This window comes from Urocampus carinirostris, chromosome 10 (genome assembly GCF_059441175.1).
Source record: "Urocampus carinirostris isolate Australia breed hairy pipefish chromosome 10, RoL_Ucar_1.0, whole genome shotgun sequence".
Lineage (NCBI taxonomy): Eukaryota > Metazoa > Chordata > Actinopteri > Syngnathiformes > Syngnathidae > Urocampus > Urocampus carinirostris.
In genome coordinates, this window is record NC_142358.1 from 19,712,273 (window position 1) to 19,733,018 (window position 20,746).

The window sequence follows — 20,746 nt, forward strand, 5'->3', positions numbered from 1 at the left end:
AATTACATTTTTTCTGAATAAGGCTAGTATTTTCCTCATTTAAACCATCATGTGCATAAGTGGTAGTCATGTTTTATATTACAACTATTTTATAAATTGTTTTTATCAAAACATTTTTATTATAAAGAATTGAATATTATCAAATGTGTATGATCCATATTAAAAGTACTTCCGTTTTTGTGTGGAAAATTAAAAAAAACATTGAAGACACATGTTACTGACAAAATTTGAGTAAAGTTCCAATCCGGTTAGAAAATACTCTGGGCCCCTACCTACTGTAGAACGATTTATATGCTTGATGCCCTATAACTTGAATTGAAGATATGGTTTCTCCATTTATAATGAAACATAGAACAAACACATTTGCAATCATTCATTTGTTGGCTATATTGCATTGTAGATGATTTACGACACTGTGCGGTACATCAACAAATATAGGTGTAAAATGTGTCTTATTATCTCTTCACATCAAAGTGTTGATCAGTTTTTCAACCTTTTTTTGAGCAAAGACACACTTTTATTTGGCAATTCCCTGCTGCACACAAAAAAAGGTCTTATAGCACCCGAGTGTGCCTTAGCACATTAGTTGAAAAACACTGCATTAGATCAAACACTAAGGATATCTGTCCGAAAATAAATGTATCATGTTTTTTATTAAAAAATGTAGTATAAAGAAGATGTTCAGTTTAGGAAGTTGAGCAGGGAGGTATACCCAGGCATTTCTCCGTTTCTTTTCACCAAATTCCAGTCAATCTGTTTGTTTCTGTTAGGTCTCAGCTGTTGAATAAATGTGTATTCAAAACATGTGCTCAAAGCCCAAATCATGTTTAATTAACTACTATTTATTCAGCGCCGCATCGGGAGTTGCATGATGATAACCTGAGTTGTATTATGCATGCAAGAACACATAGGGGTATTACAAATTCATATCACATAAGAAAGTAGGATTTAGAACCCAAAAATGTTTCATATGATCGGATTTCTTTGTGCAGGTATCTCTGCTGTGAGACCCAGCCGGAAATGAGGGAGTGGTACGCTACTTTTTTGAGTATTCAGGTCAGCTTTTGCTCTTTCTCACTCACACATGACTACGCTTTATATTCATGTGCCCCAGTCCAAATTAGATATTAGTTTATCACTTTTGGATCCCTTCACCACTAAGGTTGTATGGGGCACCATTTCCTGTGGTGTGTCTTGGGCAGGTAGTCTGCTGGCACCCATCCATCTAAGTAAAATCATTGACAGCTGTAGCATTTATGGTTTGCAACTTGGTCACTTTGCTAACAAAATGACAAAACATAATGTTAAAGGTTGAGTGTATCGCAAATGGTGAGTGGAAAGCTTTTGGCAGAATAAAACACAATATACTACTTCAAAAGCTACAGCATTATAGAATGGGAGCACTGTATAAAACATCTCTTTAATAGATTTCAATATGTACAGATATGACAGCAAGTCTTATAAACATTAGGTGTGGAATCCCTCAAAAATCTGTGTTAGGACCTTAATTGTTTTTATTGTATATAAATGACTCATGCATTGCTATCATTGCAATAAAATAAATTTGATTTGTTGACAACACTACCATATTAGGCTGGTGTACAAATCTACAGGAATTGCAGGCAGAAATAACAGCAAAACTTAACAAAGCAAAATAATGGTTTGATAAACGAACACTTTAAATGTATTATAAACAAATGTTATTGTTTTTGGGAAATTAAAAAAAATATTGAAATACAAATACAAATGTTACTGCTCAAATAGAAAGAGTTAAAAAGTCTAAATTTCTCAGTGTGCATTAGCCATCATATGACCTGGATACCCTATATAAATAGCACACAACATTCATGTCAGTGATGAGTAAATGAAGACAAAAAAACCTTCACTAAATGTACTTTTAATTATTTCAGTTATTGTTTAGAGATTTGGCGAAATACATATAAGAGCAATATAGAATAGCCTATTTGGTTACAGAAGAAAGTTATTAGAATCGTGCATATTGTGTATTGCGCATATAAAGAACATACAAAACTTTTATGAAATCCAACATGTTAAAATTTGAAGATACTGTCAAGTGAAACTTGAATCCTTATAATTAGTATACAAAGCAAGTAAGCACCAACTCCCCACAAATATAAGAGGTTTTTTTTTTATCTACAATCATTATCTCCGGGGAATCAATAACTTCAAAATCCAATATTCTTGCACAAGATTGAAAAAACGTTGATGTTTTTTGAAAATTCTTTACACCCAAGGAAAAAAGTACCTAGCTACAATTGATGCTGCTGTCCCCAAAATAAAAGCCTTGTGTCCAAACTGTTGTGGTTGTACTTTTTTGTCTCAACTGCTCTGCTACTTTCTTAAGAACGACGGCGACGTGTGGCCTCAGGCCGGACTCCAGCCGATCTGCGTGAGCCGCGCCTTGCCCGACACGCGTCACGGTAACGTGTCTTTGATACCGCTTCGTGGAAGTGAAAATGAGATGCGGAACAGCGTAGCAGCTTTTACTCAAGATCCTCTTGCTGTGAGTCCAATCACTGCATTTAAGTTTTTTACCTTGCTTGTGTCAAAGATGCTAGTGCTTGACTGCTGGTCCAAACCCTCAACCAAGGTCTTGAACGTCCACATTTTGGTCCATATCATTTGTATTTAGGTTAGTTGTTCAAGGAGTTGGTTGCATACAACGAACCAGGAGACGTCTGTAAGACAAGTGTGCAACCATTTTTCTCTTGGGACTACATGCAAATTAAGGGTCACACTTTTAAAAAACATTTTTAGTTTTGTTTTTAAACCTAAATATATCTGCCTGTGTCTGTCTCTCTGTGTCAGTTTCTCTGTGTCTGTCTCTGTCCTTATATCTGTGTCTGTCTGTCTCTCTGTGTTTGTCTGTGTCTCTCTGTCTGTCTGTGTCTCTGTGTCTGTCTCCCTGTATATGTCTTTCTCTCTCTCTCTTTGTGTGTATGTATTATGTCACTAAATTTCTATAAATCCCCAATGAGTGCTACAGGCAGTGCTTCAAGCACAGAATATTTTCAAGCACTGGAATTTCCTCAGAAATATCTCCTGCTTGAATCACCACCTCTGGTGGCTTGGAGGGTCGATTTAGAACACATATTTTAAGAGCTAGTATTATTTTCAGTATGTATTACAAATCCCTGAAAAGCCCCCAGGCTAAAGTTAAGAAGCTGTCTCAAAAGGAAATTAAAAGAGTACAGTGGAACATCGGTTTTCGAACGCCTCTCAGTTCGAACAAATCGGTGTCCGCCCAAAAAATCGGAGCTCGAACGCCGGTAATGCGTGAGTGCGTATGCTAGGGTGCGATGCTGAGCGGCGTACAGGTGTTTTAGCCCCTGATTATGCCTCCGAAGAAAGTCAGTGCAAGCAGCAATGTTGCTACAGGTGAAAAAAGAAAAGTAGTGCTTACAACTATTGCATTTAAGAAAGAAATAATTGCCAAATATGAAGGAGGTGCGTGAGCGCCTTCTGCTGACCACCACAAAGGTAAAAAATCCTATTCATAAGATTACGATAACGCGAACGTATGATTAGCCTGGATTAGCTTTAAGTTTACGTTAAACATTGAGGGTGTTGGAACGGAGTCCCCTTTCCAATGAACCGCTCACCACTAGAGACTAGGTGCTAAATGACTTGTAAACGACCTGATTTTTTTATTTTTACACGTTCATGTTAGGGGAATCGTACGGAAGATTTCGATAACGCGAACGTACGATTAGCCTGGGTTAGCTTTATGCTTACGTTAAACATTCAAGGTAAACATTCAGGGTGTTGGAACGGATTAAAACGATTTACATTATTTTTAATGGGAAAAATGATTTCAGCGATCGAACAAATCGGTTTTCGAACAGGGTACTGGAACGGATTATGGTCGAGAACCGAGGTTCCACTGTATTAATAATTTTAGTGTTCTGGACTTTTAAATATTTAAACAATAATAAATTACCTGCTGTATTTAAAATCACACATTTTTGTTGACTACAGGAATAAATACTTAAATTAATAAGGTAATAATACCGGATTCTTATGTTCCATGATTTAATGTATAAAATATATACAGCTACCGTCGTAGGTACTCTCTATCTTATCTGTAGTCAGAACTGTCAGGTACATACAATACTAATAATACAAATCCTAAAACATGACATCTTAAACAAATACCCAGTTTGCATGACAATATTAGTCAAAATAGAAAACGACCTTCGCATCCTAAGAAATCCACTTTAAGTTGTCCAATAGTAAAACCAAAAGTTATTAAATTAACGTATCAGTAGCCCTCAGAATACCTTAGAATTGTAATAATCATATGGGGTTATCAACTTCTCATCTCATCAGCTGCACCGCTTATCCTCAGTAGGGTCGTGGGGGTGCTGGAGCCCATCCCAGCAATCATCGGGCAGGGGACACCCTGAACTGGTTGCCAGCCAATCGCAGGGCACACAGGGACAGACAGCTCGCTCGCTCATTCACACCTAGGGACAATTTGGACCGGCCAATCCACCTGAAATGCATGTCTTTGGAATGTGGGCGGAAACCGGAGTGCCCGGAGGAAACCCATGCAAGCACGGGGAGAACATACAAACTCCGCACAGGAAGTCCGGTAGCTGGATTTGAACCCACACAGGAGGTTCCCAAGACCTTAGAACTGTGCCGCACACGCGCTAACCATTGCGCCGCCGTGCTGCCCGGGTTATCAACTTATCATATTTAAAACGACACAATTTTCTTACATTTTAGGTCATTTGAGAAAAAACATAGAAGACATAAAAAATGTTTGGACTCAATAGTTCTTAAATGTAAGGAAGGGTGATAAGTTCATTCTGTTTCTAATATTGCACACCTGCTAGAGAGATTGCATAGGATGCCAGTTCGTTATTTTGACTATTATGCACCATTTACATCATTGTCACTATCCCCGCCTGTCATGTTGCTGTTGTTTGAATTTTACACCCTTTAGTGCGGATCTGCTTTTTTAACCTAGAACTGTGGTCTGCAACATTTTCTGTACCATGGACCAGTTCATTGTCTGATATGTTTCCAGCCCAGCCTAAAGGCGGCATCAAACATGTTTGCATTTTTCTAAAATAATAATAAAGATAATAATAACAACAATTGTAACGTTTGTGATGATAATAAAAACGATAAAAATCTGCGTAAATCCAGTGTGTACTATTGCGAAACATTTAAGATGTCCTCGTAACATCACACCAAAATTGCATTCCTTTATTTTCCGAACTGCTTATCCTAGGAACGCTGAGCCCATCCCAGCCATTTTTTGAATGTAGGAGTGCCCTAGGGCACAGAGAGTACACGGAAACTCCACACAAGGAGCCTGTTAGCTGACATTGATCCCAGGACTTTGAACTGTTGGGCGGATTTGCTAAAAGCAAGACACTCTGGCCGCTATCATAACGTTTAGCGCAAAACGTCGTGTAGATCTGCGTGCCAATTAAATAAAAAAGTGTGTTTACAATTTTTCTAGCGTGACTTGGTTGACCATTCTTCACACTGATTGGCTATAAGCGCATTTGATTGGTTTGATTCACCCTTCACCGTATCTACAGCAGACAGGAGTCCTTTATTCCGATTTGACAATTCGATTCGACAGGTAAATTTGCCCACACTGATTTTAACACTTGAAGCCCCGGTTTAACTTCAGTATAAAACATAGCAGTGTGGGTAAAACATCAACAGGTAAAAAACGATATTTATATTCCTGCATGGCCTGGTATCAGTCAGTTGCTGACCACTGACCTATAAGATTTAATGAAAAAGAAAGGGCTCAGGGAAGGGCTTTTAAAACAGGTTAGAATTTCTTATCTGCGGTTTGGTCTTGCAAATTAAAAATCCATTGACGTCTTTTCTCCTCTTTTTGACTGGCTCACAAACTTTAAACTTATTAAAGGAATTTGAAGAAAAACTTTGTTTAAAAAAAGTACATTACAGTAAAGTATTCCCCTCAGTGTTGGTAGAGTACTGTTCCTTGGTGGTCCCCCTAAGTTGTTTTTCCGTATGATCCAGTTGTCTCCAAGCATTTTTTGACTGCGTTCAGTGGGACAAAATTGGGGTTTTGTGCACCAGCAGCATGTCTCATCTCTGTACTGTGATTTATATTTGATTCTCGCATCATTACTGGATCTGGCTTCCTAAACTGACGCCCGACCTCAAAATTATGAAGGTGCTCCAATGTGCCATTACAGAACAAAAGACAACTAATTAGCATTCTGGGCTGAAATCGCTGTAAAGGGACAGATGACTGTCTCCATATTGTCGTTGTTCAGGCATGAGCCAAGAAAACGTGGGCACATAACTAAATCTGGCAGAATTTGGTGTAGATAGCTTTTAAAAGTCTGACACAATAAAAACAACCCAGTGTGCAGGAAGACTGCTGCCTTGAAAACTTGGCAGGGAGCGGAGAAATATCGCCTCTGAAGCTCTGCCTGGCTCTGTTAACAGCGTGCAGAAATTTCACCAAAGCTGTCTAAAGACATCAATATCATCTGCTCCAGCTGTTTTTCTTTCTTTTGTTTTTTGCAGAGAAAGGTTAGTGTAACCATTCAGATGTGAGCCCCCCTGTGCTTTTATCAGACATCTTTTAACTGCAGGGGATCAAAGCTTTCAATGGATTGTCCTCCATTGATTTCATTGGACCCTTTCATTTTAGTCTAGTGTTTGAAAAGTTTTGCTTTAGGTAGCCAGATCTTTGCTTCCCATGTGTGGTTATGTGGTGGATGTGAGATTTCTCTGTATGCTCTGGATACACATGCTGCAAATTTGCTTGAACAACACGGGTGCTCGCACATACAAAAATCCCTTGTTCTCCCCTGGGGTTGCATTCCAAAGACATCCCGAAATAGTCAAGAGCTATAATGCACTCTGTTGATTGAGGGTATGATTCACCTTACTTCAAATGATATCTTGTCGACAAAAATGTGGCGTGAAAAGATCTTTACTAACAACAAATAAAAGTACTGTACATAATACTGCTCTAAACTCAACAACCACCTGACATCGGGAGAGCCATAGGTACTTAAGAATTCTGCCTTAGGGGAAAGTAACAACTTCCCTATCCTCAGAGAATAAGATACAGCAACTAACTCACTTAAGAACGGAAAGTCTCCAGAAATCAACAACATCCCGTCAGATGGTGGTCAGCTAACTATAGACATCTTGACAAAGATTTTCAAAGAGGGCAGTAGCCACCTGCAAACAAAATAACGAGTAATTATGCTACCAAAGACAGACCAACATAATTCGCAGATTCGCACAGGATTTGTTATTTTAATGGTGCTGGGAATATTGGAAAATTGGCTTTGAAGGTCCTTAAAAAGTGCTCAAATTTGGCCATGAAAATGAAAACCGAACCCTGATTATAGAAATGACAAAACCTAAACCGGGATATTGCAAGGGATTTCTGTATTAAAAGACTGCACGTGCCTCTTGATCATTGTTTGTTTGAAGCTTACTAGGGAGTGTGGATTTGCAGCTCTAAAGTATTTGTTTGTTTATCTTTCAGCTTTTTAGAGATGTTCGATAATGACGGCTGCAAGAAAGGTACTGTGTTGAACGCGAGTTCTTTTCATTTTACTAACTACTTCTAGATGCTTGATAACGTAAAGCAGTGCATAATTTATAATGGTGAATCCTTTTTTTTTCTCTACCTTAATTTATTTTCAGTCGAAATGAATATTTTCAATTCATTCAAAAACTTTTTGCATGCTTTTACATGGACAATTCATCACATCCACTACAGAGCATTATATCCAGACAGAAGAGCAGCTTCAGCGACAGACTGCTGTCACTTTCTTGTACCACGGACAGACTGAAGAGATCTTTTCTTCCTCATGCCATTAGGCTCTTTAACTCCACCCGGCGGAGTAAAGGCCCACATTAAACCACACCCCCTACATTGCATATTACCGTACTTTTATTGCAGTGTGTATTTTATGTAGCACTATTTAAATACTCTATACAACACCCTACAGTGGGTATTAGCACGTCACATTGGGTATTTGTATATTGTATTCCTTTTGCTTCATTATTGTATTGTTCTCAGCGAAGGGATGCTGCTGGAAATGTGAATTTCCCTGCTGGGATGAATAAAGTATCTAGCTATCTAGCTATCTAGCTATCTATCTACTTCCAAACTTAATTTGTTCTCAGTGTTCTACCATTTTTGCTTTTGACCATCTGTAACACTAACGGCTTGAAAAGTAATTACCGTATTTTCCGCACTATAAGGCGCACCTAAAAGCCTTTATTTTTTTCAAAAGCTGACGATGCGCCTTATAATACAGTGCGCCTTATTTATGGATCAATTTTAAAGTTGCAAAGTTTTCCAACTAACTTGCAGCCGCCGACTAGATTTTCCCCCGAACGCCAAGTAGTACGCGGTGGATGCTGGGATTTATTTACCGGCGTTTCATTGGCTAACCAATGTGTCAATCATCATTTGAATCGATCACTATTGGCTAAAGTTATTCGGAGGTCAAGAGGCGGATCCTTTTTATCATTTACAGGCTGCCATTGGCTTAAACGGCAAAGCCTGCAATTGGCCGAAAAAGATGTGTCAATCATCAGTTGAATCGATCACTATTGGCTAAAGTTATTTGGAGGTCAAGGGGCGGATCCTTTTTATCATTTACAGGCTGCCATTGGCTTAAACGGCGAAACAAAGCCTGCAATTGGCCGAAAAAGATGAATGCGTATAGCATGTGGCTGACGGCATAGAGAAAGCATTTTTTTCTATTCTGTATTTGTAAATATTGTATTCTCCTGGATTTACTACCCTCACGGATATAAGAGGACATTGCCTGCACATTATTATGAACACAACGACTTCGGTGAGCTATTCCGGGTTTTATATTGTCCCTGTATCTTGTTTCAGACTGATGTTTCTGTGATAAGCGGTGCAGATAATGGATGGAATGGAGTGTCTATTTTTAAATTAAACTCAATTCCAAGTGTTTATTGTCATATGCACAGTAAAGTTGCGAGCGAAAAAGAAAATAGATACTAAGGAATGGTTATCATTTCTTGAATCCCAAGACTTTAACCTTCCGAATGATGGAACGATGCATTTGAGTGACATCTTACGGACACCGCATCCGCACGTGTTCTCGACACGTATTTGCGTCTTTGCAAGCTTTCGGAATGTTAAGGGGGTAATAAGTTGGACTGAACTATCTGACTGTTTTGTCAGCGTTCCCATTGTAGCGCCTTATAATCCTGTGCGTCTTATGTATGTCAAAAATAGGACCAAAAACTATTTTTTCGGGGTGCGCCCTATAACCCGGTGCGCCTTATAGTGCGGAAAATACGGTAATTAGATTACGCCGTTACTGAAAAAATATCTCGTGTGTGTATATATATATATATATATATATATATACACACAATTCCACACACACTGTAATTGTCCTTTCATTTTAGTAAATTTTGAACCCTGCCTAACTAGATAGCACTGTGGTAGCATTCATATGAAACTTGCGCCAATTGAACTAACGTTAAACCTTCATATTAAAGCGGGGGCTTCAAACAACTATCAGGCAGGTGGCCGCATGGAAAATAGCCACTTAATTTGCTTTAACTTGGCAAGGACAAACACCCCCGCTGAAGTCCAGCGCAACTAGTGTGGCTGATATTTCAGTGGAAAATGTCCACTGTATGTGTTATGTGTCTTTGCTTCCCCTCTCTTGCCCACTTTTGACTTTTCTGCAGCTGTTCATTGTGTCTTGTAGCGTTTTTTTGTTTTTTTGTGGGTCGCATAGGCCATCATGAAGGGCAACATTAGAGAGCTTACAGATGAAAGGGCAGTAAAAAGGCTGCCCCAAGCTGGTTGTTGCATTGCATCTGCCAGGGCAGACATGGTGAACATTTAGTTGTGTTTAAAGGCTCACTTTTTCCTCTTTGCCGTCATTGTTTTTGTCAAAAAAGCTCAGGAAAAATGTAGAGTAGATCTTCAAAATGAGGTTAGTCTTTTACCTTTGATAAATACAGCAGCTATACTTTCTAAACAAGGGCATCCAAACCTAAAGAAAAAAAAACTGAAAATATTTGGTATGTACAAATTGTTTATATAATCAAAAACTGCTAACTTTATGGCTTACAGTTTCAGATTACATGTGATTTTGTGATTGTCAATTCAGCTTCTTCAAGGAACAGTATGCTAGTCTCATCTATACCTAATTTAATGACATAAAATAGATAATTTGATAAACTGTTACACAAATATGTTTGCAAACAACTTGGGTTTTATGTGGAGTCACTTATAGTTTCCAATGTGTACTTTGACAAAGAACATTTTTTGTTGTTGTTGTTGTTGGTGGAGTTGTGTTTTTATTGTTGCAGTGGTAGTGGTTCACTTGTGTTGTTGTGGTAGTGTATGTGCGGGTCGTTGCGATGGAGGTAGTACGTTGTAGTGTGTGTGTGTGCGTGCGTGTTGTTGTTGTTGTTGTGGTGGGAGTGTGCATGCATGTGTGCCTATTGTGGTGGTAGTTTGTGCATGCGCGTTGTTATGGTGGTAGTGCGTGTGCTTGTGTTGGTGAGGTCATGGTGCGCGTATGTTGTTGCAGTGGTGGTGGTGGTGTGCGTGCGTTATTAAGGTCATGATGCGCGTGTTTTTATGGTGGTAGAGTGTGTTGTGGTGGTGGTAGTGCGAGTGTCAGAAGTGGGATTGGGAATTGTTCCGTTGGTGGTGGTGCCTGTGTGTGTTGTTGAGTGAGGGCGTGTGTGTGCAGAGGTCAGGATGAAAAGATGGGAGATAGGAGGGTCAAGCTAGCGAGTGAGAGAGAATAACTCGCCTTTCAAAGCAAAGTTTTCGCCTGCTCCTCTTACCCAATTTCGATTATATTTAATCGGGCGATTGAATAAATAAAAAAGCCGATAACGATATCCGTAAAATCCCCAAATATCGGTGATGATTATCAGTTGACCTCCTGTTTTGCATTGTAGCAGTTCATCATCACCAAAGGTTGAAACTTGTTTCTGCGCCCTTTTCTAAGTGACAAATCACAACTTGTGTGTAGACCTTTAATGCCAAAATAAGTGTAGTACTTGAGTCAAGGTTGGATTTTATTCAGCTCACGTGTTGTTTAACAAAGTTCCAAAATCAATGGCATTTAAAACTGCAAAATATGTCATTTGAAGCGACATCTCACGATTGACATCTGGGCAAGAACTCACAACTCGACCAGCGACAGGACCAGACTGGACTTGATGTTGTATTTCTTTTCTACAGGGCAGCACCTGACCTCGCCTATCTCCAGTGTTATTATCTGCACGATGCTCCGGAATTGAATGAAGAATCAGGAAGAAGTGAAGTGGATGAAACGTTACTGGACAAGAGAGCTATGCCATTCCATTTCCCCTCCGCATAGAAGAAGTTTATACTTGGAATGTATTTTTGGACCATTTGATGGCAAGAGATGGGCTTCTCATTGGCCTCCAGCTTGTCAAGAGTCTTTCTGTGCCCTCTCCCGTGTTACTGCAAAGCGTCATGGACCACAAACATTCAAACAAGACACTTTTATTGCAACTTTTGTTTTGAAGGATTTATATAGGTTGCTTGAAGGCGCCACTGAGAGGGAGGTTTTTAAATTGTGAATTCAGTTTTTCTTGATGAATGAATGGTGTATTTTAATATACAATTGTTATGATTTCCCTTTAATTTAAAATGCAACATACCTTTTGTTAAACAGTGAACACTTACAATCCTAAGTCATGTGTTCAGCCAACAACAACCTGAAGAGTGCCATCGATAGGTCAACGCCCTAATGTGAATTTTTTTATAAGATGAAGGGTGCTAAAGTATTTTTCATTTTTTGTTTTGTTTTTTTTTGATATATAGTGTGCATGGGAAAGAAAAATAAGTTAAAGGGGAATTCAACCCAAAAGGTTAATGTAGCATAAAGTACTTTTTTTGCATACATTCTATATGTATTCCATAGCTATTTTCAATGTATTTTCCAAAATAATGCATTTTGAACACAGTCATCCTGGCATGTGACGTCATTAGAGGAATCATAGCATCCTTAGAGGCCAGTCACCATATGGTTTTGCATGTTAATTGAGCAAGGTTTTGGAGTTTCGGTGGAGAATGCCTGGGCGTTGTGTTCCAGGTGGATGCAGTAATGGTACAACAAAAGGCGAGCAGCCAAAAATGAGCCAACTGGCACACAAAAAAAACACAAGAGACCCACCAACCAGAGGATCAACAAAAGGCAGCTGCAGCCTCGGCGGAAAACGCGAGTTATGCAGACCATAAGATAAGCAGTGAGCAGCCAGGCTAACGGAACAAACAGCGAAAAAGCGGCTACAGTGAAAAATGTAGTCAAAACATAAACAAAAACCTACAAACGCCTACTACCAAGCAGAAATAAGCAGTATGCGATCACTATTCACTACAGTTGCTTTTTGTTTTAGAGCTGCCTCACATACTGGACTGTCTCAGAAAATTAGAATATTGTGATAAAGTTCTTTATTTCCTGTAATGCAATTAAAAAAAACAAAAATGTGATACATTCTGGATTCATTACACATCAACTGAACTATTTCAAGCCTTTTATTATTTTAATATTGCTGAATTTGGCTTACAGCTTAAGAAAACTCAAAAATCCTATCTCAAAATATTAGAATACTTCCTCAGACCAAGTAAAAAAATAATTTTATAACAGCAAAACTAAATCAAACATTTGAAAATGTCCATTGATGCCCCAGTACTCGGTTGGGAATCCTTTTGCACGGATTACTGCATCAATCCGGCGTGGCATGGAGGCAATCGGCCTGTGGCATTGCTGAGGTGTTATTGATGCCCAGGATGCTTCGATAGCGGCCTTAAGCTCATTTGCATTTGTAGGTCTGGTGTCTTTCATCTTCTTCTTAACTATACCCCACACATTCTCGATGGGGTTCAGGTCAGGGGAATTAGCAGGCCAGTCAAGGACAGTGATGCCATGGTCAGTGCACCAGTTACTGGTGGTTTTGGCACTGTGGGCAGGTGCCAGATCATGCTGGAAAATGAAATCCTCATCTCCATAGATCTTTTCAGCAGATGGAAGCATGTAGTGCTCTAAAATCTCTTGGTACACAGTTGCATTTACTCTGGACTTGATGAAACACAGTGGACCAACACCAGCAGCTGACATGGCTCCCCAAACCATTGCTGACTGTGGGAACTTCAAACTGGATTTCAAGCAACTTGGATTTTGCTCCTCTCCAGCCTTTCTCCAGACTCTGGCGCCTTGACTTCCAAACGAAATGCAAAACTTGCTTTCGTCTGAAAAGAGGACTTTGGACCACTCTGCAACTGTCCAGTGCTTCTTCTCCGTAGCCCAAGTCAGACCCTTCTTCCGTTGTCTTGAGTTCAGAAGTGGCTTGACCGCGGGAATACGGCTATTGTAGCCCATTTCCCGGACACGTCTGGGAACTGTGGCTTTTGATACCTGGACTCCAGCTTCAGCCCACTGTCTTCGAAGCTCCCCCAAATTCTGGATGCGGCTCTTCTTCACAATTTTGTTAAGGCTGCGGTCATCTCTCTTGGTTGTGCAGCGTTTCCGGCCACATTTTTCCCTTCCGACAGACTTTTTGTGGATATGCTTTGAAACTGCACTCTGTGAACAGCCTGCTCTTTGAGAAATTTCTTTTTGTGTCTTACCTTCCTGATGGAGGGTATCAATGATGGTCCTCTGGACAGCAGTCTTCCCCATACTTGTGATTTAGTTTACTGAACCAAGCTGAGTGTTTTTAAGGCTCAGGAAACCCTCGCAAGGTGTTTCGAGTTAATTAGATGATTCAGGTGATTCGTTGAATAGCCTACTTGTATACTTTTTCATGATATTCTAATATTTTGAGATAGGATTTTTGAGTTTTCTTAAGCTGTAAGCCAAATTCAGCAATATTAAAATAATAAAAGGCTTGAAATAGTTCAGTTGATGTGTCATGAATCCAGAATGTATGACATTTTTGTTTTTTTAATTGCATTACAGAAAATAAAGAAGTTTATCACAATATTCTAATTTTCTGAGACAGTCCAGTATGTGTTGATGGAATTCGCCACTATAAGGTGTGTTGTGTTCATTCAATTATGTCACAGTTCTGCAGCACACAAGCCAGATGGGTCCATTTTGAGACAAAATTCCTCGAGTTCCTTTGTGCATGGAATACCTTGCAATTGCAATAGAGTTGCATAATTGTGGGGAGGAACACTACACGTTATGTGCCTAATTGAAATCAAATCTGGGAATACCTTTAATGATGTTGAATGATGCTATTGGGTTTGTAAAGAAATAATTCAAGAAGCCACATCCACCTGGTTTTATCCATCTCAAAGGCTGGCCATTTTGCTACTCACTTGTCCCCCAAAGGTGCCAAATTGCACTTACCAATTTCTGCTCTTTTTTTTTTCTGAGGCCTTGATTGGTGCCCAAGCAGTTCATTATCACTTGACAGCAAGTTTTAGACCGGCTGCCTTCAGAGGTGAAGAAAATGGGAAGGTTTTGCTGCTGAGTTCACATTCCGAAGACTGGACTGCAAGTAAAGAACAAGACAAACCTTTTTGGTTGATATCTAATGTGTTTGTGGACCTGAAGCTTTGTGTCATTCCGGTTTTACAGATTCTTCCCCCCATTCCTTAAATTAATTTCTAACTGTAAAATGTAAATCATTATTCCACTTTTGAATAAAAAGAATGGAAGTTGTATTGCCGTTTGAAGTTATCAAACGTTATCAGATTGAAATACAGCTGTGATACATTAACACCCCAATTTGTCAAGAGACCTATCTTTACAGTGAAACGCAGCGGTTGTCATGGGATGGCTGTTTTGACACCACAGTAGCTTTGTTTTGATCAATCACACTTTGCTTTGGTCATGAAGCCTGAAAATATTTTGGCAGAGACCCAATTTTCAGTTGGGCTGTGCATGCAACCACATTGGACTTGAAATATCTTGACCCGTATTGAAGTGCAGACAGTAATGTTTAACTCGCTGGTTTCCAAATACAACACATTTTAGGGGCTCACAAGTTATTAGACAATTAAGCATAATATAACCAAAAAGGTTTCTTGTTAAAATTTTGTTGAAAATCCTTTTGAGGCAATTACTGCCCTAAGTATTGAAGCCATGGACAAAACCAAACGCTGGGTTTCCGCCTTAAGGATCTGCCAGGCATTGACATTACCAACCTTGAGTTGTTTGTGAGTCTTTCCACCTTAAGAATCATGTTGAGCAAGTGAAATGTGTGCTCATCTGAGTTAAGATCTGGAGATTAATTTGGCCAATGCAGAACCTTCCACTTGTAAATCTGAGCACAACGTATACTCCCGTATAATTCAGAATTCATACAGTTACTTTGTTTTATTATAATCAATGAACACAAGTGACCCAGTGTCCTTGACAGCCATGTAAGCCCATGCCATCACACTGTCTCCACCATGTTTCACAGATGATGTGGAGTGCTAGGTGTCCCTATTTTCTCCAAACGTTGTTCTTCCCATCATCCTGGTACAGCTTTAGCCTTGTCTAGAACACTTCCACAACTGTGCTGGCTTGTTGAGGTGTTTTTTAGCAAAGTCAAGTCTGGGCTTGACAATTTAAGGACTGATACTTCGCTTGCACCTAGTGGTAACCCCTCTGTATTTACTTTCATTACGTCCTTTCTTTATTGTACACTTAGAGACAGATGCACCCACTTCCTGGAGAGTGTTATTCACATCACTCGATGTTGTAAATACTTTTTTCTTTACCATGAAAAATATTTATCAATCATCTGTTGCTGTAGTCTGTGGACGCCCAGGACTTTTTGGATTGCCAACCTTACCATTGCATTCCTTTTCTCTTAGGATGTTGTTTCTCCAAGCATTTCAGCTATCTTTCTTTTTTTAGACGGAGATCTTTACCTCCAGTGAGAGCTCCTTCGAACATATAATGTGTGGTCACATCAGTTTTCATATGCAAAACCACACACCTACAATCTACTCTAGATCTTTTCACCACTTACAGCTTAACAAGGGATGATCCTTCTGATTTGATTACAATTCTAATGACTGAATTGTCCTATTACTTGTGGTTCCCTTAAAAATGGCTATAGTTCCTAAAGCCTTATTCTAGGTAAGATGTGGAAAGTGTCAAATTTTAGCTTAGAATGTGCATTTTAAGACGATATTAACTATATGATTGTATTTTGGATCGTGTTTATGTGAACAGCTAAAATAACAACTTGTGTCACTGTCCAAATATAGTCGGGCCTAGCTGTACTTTGCTTAGTGAACTGGTGTTAGCCTGTTTATCGTCGCTTTTAGGCGACAGCACCTGGTCAAATAGCCGACAGGAGTTTTTGCTGCTTTTATTTGCATTTTACAAAGGCAATTAATGACTGAATGTGGTATTGTTCCTACGAGTGCGGGTTGCGTAGACCTGTCAAATGCTAGGTGAAGAAACCTTACATAAGTGTACTTAAAGGGACAGTGTGTATGATTTCACCACTAGATGTCACTTTTCTGTGTAGTGCAACCAAAAACAAGTGACATGAAGGAAAAAAAAATACTGTAATGCGCTACACTCTGGTCTCCTGAAGTCCAAAATCAAGAGCTTTCAGCTGGTACAAAATGCTGCAATGAGGCTTTTAACAAAGACAAAGTTTGATCACATGACCCCGATTTTAGGTAACCTGCATTGGCTTCCTGTTTGCTTAAAATGTGATGTTAAGGTTCTGTTGGTAGTATACAAAATCATGCATGGACTTGCTCCCTCATATCTTTCAGCTTTAATTTCCCCCTACGTTCCGGTCCGGAGCCTTCGCTCTGAAAATGCTGGTCTACTCGTGATCCCAAGAGACAAGAAGAGATCCGCAGGTTCGAGAGCGTTCTCCATTCGGGCCTTGGTGATGTGGAATGCTCTTCCCCCTGAGATTCCATCTGCAACCTCAATGGAAATGTTTAAATCTAAACTTGAAACAGACTTCTATTCTATAGCATATGAATAACCTACATTTTATGTTGACAATATCTGTGTATTATTTGCCCTCATGTAGGTTGATCTAAAACTAAAGGGGATGTTGTCATAAGAGTCTATGGTTTGCAATAATCTGGTCTGTGCAGCCCTTTGACGCTCTCTGTGATTAAGGGCTATACAAATAAACATGACTTGAGTACAGACACTGAAATTGACCAAACCACCTTTTTTTAAAATTTATTTCCCAAGCCTTTCACAAGGTTTTTGGTTTTGGGAATACGCTTAGCAGCAAGATGGCGGAGGATCATGTCAAGTCCCTCTAGGTGAGCCTCATGTTATTTCAAATAATACAAATTTTTGGACCTACGAGTAAAAAAAAAAAAAAGGAATTTTCTTGTATTTTTGCTTGTTATTCAAATCAATACTGTTTTTTAACAAAAAAATGTAACCACTAGAAAGTGCTAAATAACACTATGTCCCTTTAGAATAATCATGCAGATTAGTTTATCCCATTTCAGGGAATAATATGAGATACTGCTGCAGTATTTTTATGTGTCAAAATAAATTCTTAATGCTGTATTTGAAACGTTTATTAAATTAGTTAATGCAGTCCGATATTAAAAAAACAGAATGAACTCATGAGTAGTCCTATGTGCTATACACAAGCAAATTGTCGGAGGTCGAGTTGCGCCTCAGGAACACGCACTCGAACACATTACGTACGTACAACAGTGGAAAAACTTTTCTAGGCCTGTGGTTTTCATGTCATCAAGAGGCGCTTATAGATGCGCCAGGAGGAGAAAATGTCACAGGGTTGTATGTAAAGGCAGGGGGTGCGCTTATTATGGAGGGTTCACGGGGGCTGAAAAGTATGGCGCCTTTGAGTGATTCACAGAGGTCCGCTGGTTACACGCTCTTTGCTGTAAGCACAAGTGACACATTAGGGTCAGCATGTACCTTTAAACCCGCACGGATAGCCCCGCCAGGTACCGCTACCAACACGGGAGAACTTCTTGCTTTCCAACGCGCAAGACACCCGCCGGGTGTAAACCCTGCAGGGTGCATAATCATATGCACATGCAGTTCAAATGGCCTTTACTATTTAGGTCATAGCTGCATGGGCATAAATCAGACGCACTGAAACAGAAGTGTTCAAAGGGACGCAAAATGGAAGACGGGGATGAAGCGAGCTCCTGGGTGGTGCCGGCGTAGGTCAACTGGCTGCGCACCTATGGGCGTCTGTGCCTTTCGTTTCCACGCAAGAGTAAGAACAGTGTGGGAAATGGTGGTTGGTGAACAGGACCAGCCCAAGCCTTCATGGGGCCTTTAGCAAAATTAGATTTGGGGCCCGCTATTACTTGATATTTTGCACCCATACTAGAACTCATTCCATGTTCTACTCCAGGGGTGGGCCACTATTTGGAGTCGGGGGCCGCGTGTGACATGTCATACTTCTTTTTGAATAGATTAGTATAATCCAATTGGTTTTGAAACGACCACAATTAGAGCAAAGTAGTATATTAGGTCCCTGTTTTAAGCACTTCATGTCATGAACCGGAACAGGAGGAGGACCCAGATGCGTAACGATTCTCACACAACCGTTATTTCACGGGAATGGGGCAGTCATGCAAATTAACCCTATCGGCAGTGATTCAGCGATTGTTGGGAGGAAGAATAAAGACAGAAGTCTGGCGTGGAACATCAGGAAGCCAGAGACCAACAAGATCGATACCAGACAGATGGTGTCGATACTGCACAGAACGGTACTGACAGGATTGATAACAGATATAGGAGACTGGAGACAGAGATCAGACAGAACGAGATAGACGGGAACGATACCAGACACTGGAGACCGAGATCAAAACAGGACAAAATTGACAGGATCGATACCATACAGAGTCAAAACACACTTGTTGCGGGTGTAGAGGTTCGTTGACGGACTGACCAAGGGTGAGTGAGAGCACCGAGCTTAAATAGGAGGGAAGCCAATCAGTCAACGAGTCGCAGCTGGTGCCAAACGGGTGGGGCCAACCCTGACACTTCATTTGTTATTTAGTTTTGAAGTATTAATGTAGGTTTTATTTTATCTTTTTAGTATTTCTGAAGTCGGATTTTTATTGAAGTTCTGTAGTTTTTTGTAGTATTACAGTAGTTTTATGACTATAGTATTTTTGTAGTATTACTGAAGTATCATTTTTTGTAGTAATTTTGGGGTAAATAATTCTGTAGAAGTATTTCGTAGTATAGTATTACTATAGTAATTCTACACTATTTGCTATCTTCAGAAGGAAAGCAAAATAATATATGAGGTCCCTGTTTTTTATGCACTATATTTGATATTTAGTTTTGTAGCTATTGTGTAGTATTTTTGTTGTATTTCTGTAGAAGTCTTTTTAGTGGACACATGAAGTGACAATTAGGAAAATGTTGGCACCAAAAAAGTTAACCACTCTTGGGGGCCCCCTAGCGGTTGCAGGGCCCTAAGCAGCCGCTTAGCTCGCTTATGCTTTGGTCTGGCTATGCTGTTGAAGTCAGGTCTCGTTTATTTGTATAGTCCTAATATTAAAGTATCACAAGGCTGCACAGACCACCACTGCAACTTCCCCTGATCTTAAACCTACACCAGGGCAAGGGAAAACTCAAAAACCTCCGCATGATTAAAATTGAAAAACCTTGAGATGGTGTCTGCCATGATGCCACGATGACCAATGGATGTTGCAAGGCATCAACAATCAACATCAACAATAAACATAGCAAAAAACTGAAATCAAGCAAAAAGTCCAATTGACTGTAGCAAACAACAAGCTTACCTTACAACAGTGCTCAGGTAACCTTTGTTTTTTTCTCAGAACTTCTTTCTCACTTTCATGAAACTCCATGAGAAGCTGTGGTCCAACGGCAGTGAAATGCGATAGGTGAAACATTTCCAATTCACGCCCTCTGATTCCAAGATAGATCCTGCTGGTCGATTTCTACAGCTGGCTTGACGTGGCTGCACCTTTTCATCCTGGCTTGGCAAACGTGCAACCGATTAAGCTAAAATGCACTGGGCAGATGAGATCATGCTGCACTTATTCAGTTAATCTGGATATTATTCTACTTCCGTCCAATACCCTCCAGAATGGCTGAGAAAACTAATTTAGAATGAAGTGTTGTACACGCTTGTGGCCGGATTCAAGAGTTGGGAGCGGGTACTGAGTAGAGCAAAATAATGTGCTTGAATTCTCACAGATTGGAGCAAAATGTTTGCATGGAGCCAATAGATCAATCAAGACCAGAATATTGTCGATATTAACGCACACAGAAATTCAATTATGGTCCAACTGTAAATACCCATATGGAAAATATTGGGCACTTTTGGTTTTCAAATTGTGCATACTGTAAATTCCGGACTATAAGCCGCTACTTTTTCCCCAAACTTTCAACCCTGCGGCTTATTCAGTGATGCGGCCAATTTATGTAATTTTTCTAAAGGCCGCCAGATTTAGACCGGTGGAATATATGCGCCGAGGAAGACTGCAACTTCTTGGCTTGACTAGCGGCGGGAAATCTTTCACTAAAACTGGCCGCGTGCGAAAGGCAACTTTTTCGCAAGTCTGTCAGTGGCTCCTGACAGCGTGGGGCAGCATCAACAAATTCACCATCACCAACGGGTTGCGAAAAGCCGTGACAGAGAGGAGGGCACACCAGCGACAGTGACCGCGCGAGTGAGGCTGCGGGAGCGTGGGATGACGTCTATATGACACTGTTTCCTTCCGACTCTGAGGAAGACGACTTTGATG

General features: G+C 40.0%; 1 protein-coding gene across 4 annotated transcripts in view; it reads left to right on the forward strand.

Moving 5' to 3' along the window:
* arap1 (ArfGAP with RhoGAP domain, ankyrin repeat and PH domain 1) overlaps positions 1 to 12,009 on the forward strand; it is an 85,600-nt gene extending 73,591 nt beyond the window's left edge. For 3 of the 4 annotated variants that reach the window (XM_088345065.1, XM_088345069.1, XM_088345066.1), the window contains 4 exons: positions 993 to 1,056; positions 2,366 to 2,524; positions 7,532 to 7,569; positions 11,255 to 12,009. In XM_088345065.1, the coding sequence (XP_088201191.1) occupies positions 993 to 1,056; positions 2,366 to 2,524; positions 7,532 to 7,552 (244 nt within the window). In that variant the 3' untranslated portion in view covers positions 7,553 to 7,569; positions 11,255 to 12,009. The remainder of the gene's footprint in view (positions 1 to 992; positions 1,057 to 2,365; positions 2,525 to 7,531; positions 7,570 to 11,254) is intronic. The other variant, XM_088345067.1, reaches the window with a different exon arrangement.
* Positions 12,010 to 20,746: the final 8,737 nt, after the last annotated feature.